General features: G+C 39.0%; 1 protein-coding gene across 2 annotated transcripts in view; it reads right to left on the bottom strand.

The window, feature by feature from the left end:
• Positions 1 to 1,543: 1,543 nt before the first annotated feature.
• cdc73 (cell division cycle 73, Paf1/RNA polymerase II complex component, homolog (S. cerevisiae)) overlaps positions 1,544 to 11,477 on the bottom strand; it is a 32,546-nt gene continuing 22,612 nt past the window's right edge. The window contains exons 11-17 of one of the 2 annotated variants that reach the window (XM_046051301.1): positions 11,196 to 11,253; positions 9,518 to 9,553; positions 9,286 to 9,373; positions 7,375 to 7,536; positions 3,927 to 4,027; positions 2,485 to 2,626; positions 1,544 to 2,351 (exon numbers count right to left, since the gene is read on the bottom strand). In XM_046051301.1, the coding sequence (XP_045907257.1) occupies positions 2,315 to 2,351; positions 2,485 to 2,626; positions 3,927 to 4,027; positions 7,375 to 7,536; positions 9,286 to 9,373; positions 9,518 to 9,553; positions 11,196 to 11,253 (624 nt within the window). In that variant the 3' untranslated portion in view covers positions 1,544 to 2,314. The remainder of the gene's footprint in view (positions 2,352 to 2,484; positions 2,627 to 3,926; positions 4,028 to 7,374; positions 7,537 to 9,285; positions 9,374 to 9,517; positions 9,554 to 11,195; positions 11,254 to 11,477) is intronic. The other variant, XM_046051300.1, reaches the window with a different exon arrangement.

The raw sequence follows: 11,477 nt of genomic DNA on the forward strand, positions 1-11,477 counted from the left end.
ACCTGACATTTCATGCAACACAGCCGGAATTGCCTAACATTGTGTGTCAATTTAAGCTCCAGGGCCACAAGGTCTCACTGGACATAATCAGAAACCAGCAGAATCCAATTATTGACCCACAGAGAGTATTTAATCTACTCGAAAGGTGTCTTTAGAGTGACGCGGGATCGGATGTTGTAAAAGAGTAAGGAAGTCTGGATGCAATTTATCCTTCTGTGTGCAAGGCCGTCAGTCTCAAGTAGTTTGTATTGATTTCTCCCTCCACTGTCTGCTTTACCAATCTCTCTCTTGCCCTGGCTGATTTATGAGGAAGCCCGCTTTCCAATTTCCTCCTGTTTTTTCCCCCCTCATTCATCATCTCTTTTGCCACACTACATCTTCCTTCATCCTAGATGTTCTTCTCACCGCTTGCACAATTCGTCCATTCCAATGCAGTGAGTTGAAAACGAGCGAGCTGAAGGAGGCTATAATAAAGACACTGTTGTAGCAGTGTGGGAAATGAAGGCCTTGTTGACATAATGAAATTCATCTGTCTGGTTTAAAGCCAAGAAAACATGAATTATAATATCGATATTTCATTTTATTTTGCTCTTTTTAATTTGTGCAAATTACCTCCAGATTTCTCCCATTTGGGGCTTTTTTGAATTCAGTCAGAAGCCTTGAAAATAGCTATTTAATCACCCACTGTGTGGACTGAGCAGGGCTGATAAAGTGCTCATTACCCTTCATTTAGGAAACATCCCCTACAGACTTCATATGCCTTTACAGCTGGAGAGTAACTGCTAGGGTTTCAACACTTAAGAATGTAGCCGGGACACCCAGTCAGGATTTGCCACTAAAAGCAGTGCTGCAAACCTACATTTGCTGTCAAAGACTGTGGAAGGAACACGATACAGAGCTTATGCTCCATTACAGGAAATATGAAGTGAGATTCACAAGATGAATATTTATTCTCACAAGTGTGTGATGACTCTTTACTCACCCTCTTAACACAGAATGCAAACAAATATTTGAAAGATGGTCAGTCTTTGAGAAGTGCGTTGAGGCATCTGGCTGTGTTCCAACAACACATCGGCGTCTGGGACCACCAGCTGAGGTGGCTGCCTGCCTGGCAGCATGAAGCAGCAGATGGATGGTCAGGGGCCAGTCGATGCCCTCCCCCCCAGGATGGTTACAGTGAATCCTCAGGCCTGTGTGGAGTCTGACAAGCTGAGGGTGATGGGAATGACTTCCCCTTCCTGGCTCCTGAGCATTGGTGATGATCAGAACCCAAGACAAAGGCGTATTGTCAAAGGACTAATGTGACTTGATATGATCATCCGAGTGTTACTTTCCATAGGCGTTGATTTGAGTTGATAAATTAAAGGGGCTTAGGGTTTTTTTAAGTGGACTTAACTTAGTTCATTATACCTGCACCCTACCTTAAAGTAAAAAATTATCACAAAGCAACAGACACAGTAAACTGGGTCTTTCTCAGGGTAAATGAAAAAAAAGGATCATTACTAAAGTGAACACTGATCATCTACAAGAGGCAGTACACACATTTGTTTCTCTGAGGCTTTATTGTCTATTTTCATGTGATGACTTAAAGCAATAATTTCCATTGTTTCTCTCCTCTAGCACAACAACAAAGAAAAAGACTTTAACAAGGTCATTGCATGACCAAGAGATATGCTGATCGGTCAGTAACTGAGCTAGGAGATGACTGCTTGACTGAGATCAGAGTAATTTTCTTAAGTATTAACAAATCACTTACCTGCATCGTCCTATCTGCTTCAAGAGCTTTGGCTCTGACAGGTTTTTATCATATATGTACATTCAGACCACAAACACCCCAAAAATTGTTTTTTAAGTGTAAAGGAAGGCTCTTTCCTCAAACTCAATGGCCACTTTGTTTGAGCAGAGTCATTTTCACGTTTCTCTCAATCTAAACTGTTCTGAATTGACAAAAATAAAAAATGCAACCCTCTTCCTCTGACCCATCATGTTGCTTAATATCTTGTTTAAATTGTTTCCACAGTATGTTGCCTTTTTATATAAAACATATTTTGGTATTTTTGTTTAACTACATGAAAACATTAGAAAACAATTACAACAAAAACACAAAACTCCCCTAAATCTCCTCTCCGGAGCAACATATCCAGCGCATTGCATTAGGAGTCCTCGAAGAAGTCCACTGAATAATTTGTCCCCCATCTCCTGTTAAGGGGATTATGTTGAAAGATGGGATGGCAGCTTAGATGAGAGGGGCAACCTCTGCAAGAGGTGGACTGAGGACAGTTAGAAGGTCAGAGATGGACGCTGTGATCTGGACTCAGAACCTGAGGTGAGATTTGTGTTTCACCATGTATCTGATAAATGAAAAAGAGAAGGGAGGACAGGTGACTTTGTGCTATTTGAAACATAATTCTGTCGAACTGCTAACAGTAACGCAGTAAACATACAAATGTGTAGACGTGACCATGCACAAGAATAAAGAAAGACCTGTCTAGGGTTTCCCAAAAGCGCAGGAAGACAGGCCGGTCCAGATGGCGCCTGTGGCGGCTCAGCTCCAGGACGGTCACGTCCCACTTCTGCACGTTGGGGTCTGTCTTTGCCTCATCATACTTCAAATGAAAGGCTCGAACTGGAGGGGAAACATGCACGCAAAACATTTCTATACAGATGAATCCCCCCTAACCCGAATTAAACCAATTAACTAATTAAATATCTTTCAAGTGAATTACTGATCTCCAACACACAGCCTAACTAGGCTAACGTTACCATTAAGTAACGAGGCTTACTATTCAGAATGAACACAAGTATCAACGCCAGGGTAAAAATAGGGAAAAAAAACAAGACCGTGTAGGATACTCCTATAATTCACTGATTTACTATTGCATGTTTGCTAACACAACTAAAAGAGCGTCAGTCAGCATCATCCATGAGACCTCAAAGCCAAGAATGCAAAGAACTATGGAGAGGCTGCTCCAAGAACAGCCAGGCCTTTTCACCCAAAACAATAAGCTCACAATCTGATTTACTGCCAAGTAGGTTTTAACTTTAAAACATTTTTCTTTTTAAGATTTTTGCTTTGGAACTATATACAATAAAAGCACATTAAAAGCAACTACTATAACCACAACTGTACACTAACTATGTAATGTCTATTTAGAATAATAAAGCAACAGTCCCCTTTCATAATTCTTTTGTAGTTTATTTTTCCAAAGTGCTTACAAGTTTTATAAGTAGAGAATGTTCTGTAGGCTATATCACGAGCCAGATGTTCCTAGATTTACTTTAAACCATTACTCAGATTGTAACAGAGGTACAAACATTGAAACTATCTTACAGTTGTGGCCTTTCCTCTATTGCTGCTGCTTTGTTGTTGCTGCTGCAGTGGTCTGAGTAACTGGGGCCAGAGAGCTCTGTGGGAGTGAGTGGTTGGCCAGCCGGCACTGCTAACCTCGCGGTTGCTTGTGGAGCTTCTCAAGCTCAAAAACGTTTGAGCACACTTTGGATTTGCCATCAACTTTCGTAAAAATGCCAATATTCAAGATCTATAAAGTTTATTTCTTGCCTCAAAACCTCTGAAAAGTGTACTTAGTGATGAAATAGCATACAAAACTTGTAAAAACAAAAAACGGTGTGCTGTTAGCCTCTTTCCCTGTCGTTTTCTGCTTCTCGCATGAAAGCTTCTTCTTTGTAAGTAGTTTTACAGTCAAGCAGTCATTGCAGACAGTGCAAGCGATACTGCCCCTCGCATTCCATGTAGTGCATTGCAGTTGGAAATAAACAACCAGAAATGTTCTTAAGAAGAAGATTGCTATCTCTCCCTTAAACGGCCTCTTTGTAATGTCAAGTCAACAATGAAATTTCACAGACGATTTTTTATAATCAATGTCGTCGATTACATCGACTAATCGCTGCAGCCCTACGTCACTCACTTTTGGCAAAAATGTCGACAGGAGATCCATCAGGCAGCAGCCACGGCCAGCCTTTGAACTGCCAGGCAGGACCCTGTACAAACACGGCCACCACTCGATCCCTGCAGGGGGAAACATTCACAGGTTGTTGGGAAGAGACAGAGACAGATGTGTTTAACATCACTTTACATGCACTGTGGGTTGACATATAAATAAAGATCCACTATTCTAATATCATGAGGCAAGAATGAGGAACAACCCTGTTAAACACACACACACACACCCCACCACGACATCATGTAAAACCTTGCTCCTATAATGGTGGTGTTAACATAAAAAATACAGCTGAGACAAAATAAAAGAAAGAAACCGCCACCCTCTCACCACAGAAAAATCTAAAATCAACAGACCAAACTACAAACAGGACAGTATTTTGTACCAATTAGATTACAACATTAATGTTAAAATATCAAAAACAAAACTGCAAATAACACAAGCTGCATGTGTGATCCTGATTCATGTTTGTCCCCAATGACACACTAACGACTCAATCTCACAGATGCTGGTGTCAACAGCTGAGCCATCTGAGGATTCATCCAATGGTTAAAGCAAACAACAGGCTTTACACTTGGACCTGCTCATCCCAACAAGGACAGAATTTTAAGCTGAAAATGATTCAGTTTGAGATCAAATCCTCTGCATACTTAACTGGAAAATAAAGTTGTAGAAAAAATGCCCCGAGTATTTCACAAGACAGGCTCATAGTAAAAGTAAGGTACTAAGTGAGAAATGGTCATATGTTTTGCTACCCCCAGAGCCCCTGCTGATTCTCTCCATATACAGTTCTTGTTTGGTGAAAAAATGTGAATGAACTACTCAAATATTAAAGTGCTCATATTATGCTCATTTGCAGGTCCATAATTTTGCACTACAACAGGTTTACATTGTTGATTTTCAAAAAAACGCCACATTTTTGTCATACTGCACACTGCTGCAACACCTCTTTTCACTCTGTGTGTTGAACAAGGTTATTATCGTTAATGAAGACGAACGAAATAACGGAAACTACATGTGAAAAAACAGTCGTTTACTGAAATAAAAATAAAAACGAGCCTTTACAAAAAACACAACTAAAGCAAGCTGTATTGTAGGTTTGCAAAACTAACAATAACTAACAAATATAATTTTTGTTTATTTATTTTATAGGACCTAATAAGCCTACATTCCGAGTGGATATGAAGCCGGTGGAACAGACGTTGCGGGGCAGTTGGTCTGACCGGACTGGCAGTTTAGTGGTGCACACGGTGATCAGCCGATAGGCATCAGTTGGTGAGCCGCGGGTGTAGTATGCTTTTGTCCTCCGCGTGAAGAGCTGGCACGCTGCATGTGTGTTGTCCTGCCATGATTGCTTTATCCAGCCAGAGAGGCCAGGGTCAGGGTGGCCACAGAGTAGCAGGTGGTGACCGCTGTTACGAGGAGAGCCCCATGTAACGTTAGGGGGAGGCTAACTTCGTCAGGGAGACCCAGGTAGGGGTCAACTGAGTGGTTGGTGGGATTTGAACATGTTTTTTATTATCTTTTAGACATACTAATACAACAACTTTATAGAGAATTGTTTTGCTTAGTTTGGGTTGCAGGTAGTGAGTCACTGCCTTGGTGATTTTCTTTACCTTGTTTTGTTCTGTTCTGAGGGTCTGACTTGCTCATGCTGCATGTGGGATAAACTTGCCTCTTGCCCACTGACTGTGAGCTCCCCTTGCTCTGGGTTAAAGTGTCTGCTTGTCATTATATTTACTGCAAGTCAGCTAGTGTGTGTTTTATGGGCTCATTGATATCTCAGCCAACCTTGTTTTACCTATTTTTTGATTAATAAATGTTTAGACTTTAATATAACTGCTTTCCAGTCATACTTGCCTTCAGGGTGCTAGGGACCTGTTGTTTGTGGCTCCAAGGGTGGCCTACATTATTTTCCAGTTTCTTAGCCGTCTATTAATTGTACTTCACCTCCATTTATTGTATTTCACCTATTTAACCAAGAATGATAGAGCTAGAGAATGATGTAATGAATTTCTTGGGACCACTTAGTAGTGGAATTAGGGTAGGATGCTCTTTGTGTTTTCTGTATGTAGGTTAGAAATTATACAGCAGTGCTTCATTTATTTGTAGTATTTATTTAGACAATGTGTTAGTACTTCAAATATATATTTGCTTAGTGTTTGGGCCCCTATGTACAAACCTTTAGAAAACTTTAAAAATGGTGTCCCTTTTTTTGTCCCATTATTTCTAATGATTGTACTTGATTGTACTAAACTGGACTGAACTAAACTGAACTTGGCATTCTGCAGCGAAAAGGACTAAAACTAAAAACTAAAATAAAACTAAGCTTTTTCTAGGGCTGTCCCCAACTAAGGATTTATATAGTCGAATCAGAATCGTCAAGTCCTGCCTATAGTCGACTGATAGTCGAATCATGTGTGTTTTTGTGGACGGAGATTGCAAGCTGAAGCTGTACCTGAGGCTTATTGCTGATCGATCTCTCTCTCGCCATTCACCGGTCTTGTGCAGAGTTTTTGCTGGTAGATCTATGTAAAGTCAGACGTTGAGTACCCCCATATTGCAAAAATGGCATGATCCTTGTTTTGCTGCGAAGCTTCCACTGTGAGATTGACACCCAAATCAGGCTCCGCCCATCAAAACATTGAATCTTCGACTATTAGCTTTTTTCAAAGATAAAAAGTGAATTAAAACTGAAATTAAAATCAAAAATTCAAAATGAAATAAAAACTAATGAAAATTCCAAAACTATAATAACCTTGGTGTTTAACGCTCCATTTTAGCTACGGAGTGAAGCATCTCACTATTCGGTCTTTGTTGGGAGTTGCACATGCGCAGTACCTAGTTAAGAACTACTAGCTAATCAGAAGCAGAGTTGGGCGGGTCCTGATAAGCAAGGTAGTGTGATCCAATATAAAGCCACTTCAGCCGGTAACGCCTCGGTTCAGCTGTAAATGTCTTATCCTGAAATACAGGAAGAACTACCTGAACCAGCGTCGCAACCTAGACTGGAGCAAGACGTTTCAGAGTGGTAGTGGTAAATTAATAATTTGTAACAAATTTATCTTTTATATGTAACATTTTAACTGTGCACTGTCTCTACATCATAGCAACAACTTTATGTCCATTGACTCACTGGTTCATTTTAATGTCATATTTAGGTGTACTTGTGGAAACACACTAGCCCACTAGGTGAACATTATGATACCTGTTTCAAAGTGACGCAGATCGTTTACAGAAGTAAAGGCTGGACTAAAATCGAGTTGTGTTCAGGAGCAGTGTTTTCTGTGAGAGATGGTTATTGCCTTTGGGGTAAACTTTTTTTTTTTTTTTTACTGTGCAAACATAAAAAACACAATAAAAGGAGATGGAAATATAAAAAAGCATAATATGACCTCTTTAAACAAATTCTCACCAGTCCTGTGGAGCAAGTTTGAGTGGCTGATCAATAACACGGTATGGCACAGTGACACTCAGGGTTGTGCCCCCCGGCTGGATCTGGTCCTTGCGCCTCTGAAGCAGAACCTCATTGTCGCGTTGGATACCCAGCTTCTTTTTCTCTTCTGGGGTAACAAACCTGGCACAACACAAACAAAGTTTAGACTTCCTCATTTCTATTTTGTCAATGTTGCGCATGTTTTTACTTGTGTGCACACTTCCTACATGGAACACTGGCCAAGGAGGATGCTAACTTTTAGCCTGGAACATGCAACTTTAGCCTCATGATATCATGTATGTAGCCATCAAGTGCATTTTACAGGGTTATTGTTTTAAAACAAGTTAGCTGAAAACATTCAAATTTAAAAAAAAAAAAAGGGACAGTAACTTACCCAGCAGAGCTACCATTAATCTATTTAGCTAGCTAGCTGCAGTGGATCAAATCTGGAACAAATAGTTGGCCTTTAAATTGATCAAATCCAGGGTGGCAGCAATAAATTAGAAGCTGCTTTTATTTACCTCTGTCAGAAATCATGGACCCATGCAAATCATTTTGAGTGGTAAATCTGCCATTCTTTTAAATGGCACATGAGCTACAGGTGAGTAAAAAGCTTGACAGACGTTGCCATTTCTGCCGCCAATAACTCACTTAAACAACCCCTTGGTTACTGGCATCAAAGAGGTTGTACGTGATTCATTGAAGCAGGGTTGGTCCTTTCACACAGGTTCTATAATAAGTGTGTCATGCTCAGCTGGGTGATATAATTGATGTTATCACTGTCTGAACCTTATATCATAACTTGAAAAATTTCCTTGAGCTGTTCTGAATGGAAAGAATGTTTTGTTTGAAAGTTTTCCAGCTGCATAAAATTGTGACCTGTTCTGAACCAACCAACCAACCAAGTTCAACATGTAACACTGTACGTCTCTGTTTATTCTCTTTTCAAAATAACTGTGACTCAATTATTTGCTCAACCACTCAGCCTGTTTTTATTTTCCATTTAACTCTTAACCCTGATTGTACACTGCACTGTAACTTTTATTAGATTTTAATGTGTATTTTTTCAATTTCCCTATGTTGCTTTTAAACTTTTTTATATTTCCCTGTTGCTTTTATGTTTTATGTAAAGCACTTTGAATTACCTTGTTGTTGAAATGTTCTATACAAATAAAGCCTCTTCTTTTAAATGGACTGCATTGTAGAGATGCAGCTTTTTTATAGATGCTAAACACAATTACTTAATTTTGTTCCCAACTTTAATTTGTTTTTTGACTCCACATGAGAGTTGTCTGCTTGTGCCGTTTTGTCTTTGTTCTTCTCACTGGTTTGAAGGTGAGTGTTAAACTTCAAAAACCTGAAATTTGCTTGTTGCTTAATTAGTCATATATATTTAATGTTGTAGAGAAACAATTAAGACATGAAAGTTTTCAGGCGCTTTAAGAGCTCAGTATCTCTTTCAGTTACAATAAGGAGAAAGACTAGTGTCTGTACTTGCATGTAGCTTTCCAAACATAACTCATTCGTGGCCACACAAGCAAACAGTGTTACAGAACATTTATTCTCCCCACAACTGGCTGAAGTTTGCATAGCAGGATAATATCTGCCCTTAAATTCATTCTCAGCACTGCACCATGGAAGTATTTTTATTTCTGTATATAATTTATATATTGTATTTCTGTATATAATTGGGTGTGCCACAGAGATAAATTTTGGACTGTATCCTGTTCAGCATTTTATACAAATAGTGTCTTCCCTGACAGTGGAGCAGTCAACATCTTTCTTTACCCCTTTAACATGTCAAAAACAAACAAAAACAAAACAACTTCTTTGAATGCCTCTGTATGAATGGTTTCAACATACAAAAAAGAACAAAAGAGCAACACTTACTTTAGATCCTGCAGAAGATCCTTAGCATTGAGCATTGTGATGAGTGATGTGGTGGCAGCGGGGATGATGACGATAGGTGTCCGTGACCCTGGTTGACAAAGTCATTATGAAAAGGTATTAAAAACAGGTAGAGTCAAATAGAGGCATATATCTGACAGAATGGTCAGCCAGAACAGACATTACATAAATACTCTATATTGTACTTTTATATGACTAAGGGAAAGTACTGTACCTTTTTTCTGATTTGGTGGAGGTCTGGCTTGTGAAACTACAGAGAAATAAAGACAGTGGGGGGGGAAAAAACTGATGTACACATATGCAGATCCAGTTGCATTACATTTCACAGAGCAGGCAAAATAGTGATACAAATGATCATCATTGAAACGGCTCTGGTGTTTGCCCAAATGAAATGATTGGCTGCTAATTGTCTGGCCTACCTACCTACCTGCAAGGTTGCCTACCCCAGCTTTAAGTATCAACTACTTTTAAATAGGGATGTAACAAGACACTTAGCTCACAATACGAAACACAATATTCACAACATTTTAAATACCATTTTCAAGAAATCTTTTACGTTGAATTATATGAAAATGTTAAGCATTAAACTGTAAATTTCCTGCATTCTGGTGAATTTATCTATGGTCTATGGTTTTCCCCTGTGACAGAAATTTGATTGTGGCATAACAGCATGTGGAAAATGTTAATTGAGTGAGGCTCGCAAGACAGCTTTTAACCTGATGAGAAATCTCGTAATGTTTTGATCTCATCACAGCCCTACTTTTAAATTAGCCCTATTGGGCTGAAGGGCTCCACTAACTACTAAAGTGCAATTTCAAATATTAAACTGTTATGCTGGAGGCTTAACTGAACAATTCCTCAGAAATTATTTACTGCAGGTAACTCCTCTAAAACACTAAAACAAAATCAAAAGACACACAAGAGCTCTAGGCTGCATGGTGTTAATGCCTGCATTCCGCCTTTTTTTTTTAACCTTCTTCTATTAAGACAAGCTCCTCTATTAATCTATAGGACTGCGGTAGGACTAATGTGTCATAGTCAACCAGTCATGCCGTCACTCACAACAAACAGACTCTGCTGCTCTGGTCACCCTCTCACATATTTGCCAAAAATCTACAGGGTCCTTTTTTTTGTTGAGGAGTGAAATACACGTGATTCTGCTAACCGAACAAAAGTCCCTTTCAGTTTCATTCAGGAATCATGTGAATATGTTCTATGGTATTCCAGACAGTTTTTGCTCAAGGCCAAGTGAATTTCCTTTTTGTCTTTCTCTGCGGGTGATCAAAAGCTTGCCAAAAATATCAAGGGTAGAAAAACTAAATGCAACTGCTATTTGTTATTTTAACTGTCATTTTGTTTTACATTTAAAGCCTCTATTAAGGTTTTCAAACAAAGAACATTAACACATACACAAAAATCCTCAAGTAAATCAGATTAAATTTGTTTTTTTTGTTAAGTAAAGGCATACTGAGTAGGATTTGTCGGTTGGTGTTTGTAAACAAACGATTCAAAACAAAATTCAAAATTCAAACATCTAGTGTTGGACCTCAATAGTTACTAACAATCATCAAGTAAAAAAAAACACTTCTCACTTCCCCACTCTAATACAGAAAAACTATGAACTCCAATACAGGGCGTTTTCATTACAACTTAGAGGGGATGACAAACATGGAATTTTCAAGGTATGATCAATGTAAAATTTGCTAGCTGGCTAGCATAAACCAACAAAACCCTTCAAAAAGTGTGTGAATTATTTCAAAAGCAGAGTCTGCTTCTATTGAATATATATTTTCAATGACAATTTATTTAGAAATTATTTATTTTTGTGGAAAACTTGATGCTTTCCTGAAGATGGAGGGGATGTGGATATTATGACTATTATTACCACTAACCTGGACGAGGGACAGGCTGCAGCGCTGGGGTCTGGGCCTTCCGGGCAGATGCTCCTTCCTGGAAAACACAACACACCAGGGTTAAATTCCTAAACATGCTGTGTCTAAATGTTACCATTTATGTTGTTGAGCATGTGAACTGAAAAGCCTAACCCACTGAATGGTAATTGTTCTGACAGCTCAACAATACTCATTAAGACTTTGATGCACTTTCTATTATTAAAAGTAAAAAAATGTACAGTGTATTTAAAAGCTGTGACAGTTTTTCCACATTAACTATAA

This window comes from Micropterus dolomieu, linkage group LG06 (assembly GCF_021292245.1).
Source record: "Micropterus dolomieu isolate WLL.071019.BEF.003 ecotype Adirondacks linkage group LG06, ASM2129224v1, whole genome shotgun sequence".
In the NCBI taxonomy this organism is placed as follows: domain Eukaryota; kingdom Metazoa; phylum Chordata; class Actinopteri; order Centrarchiformes; family Centrarchidae; genus Micropterus; species Micropterus dolomieu.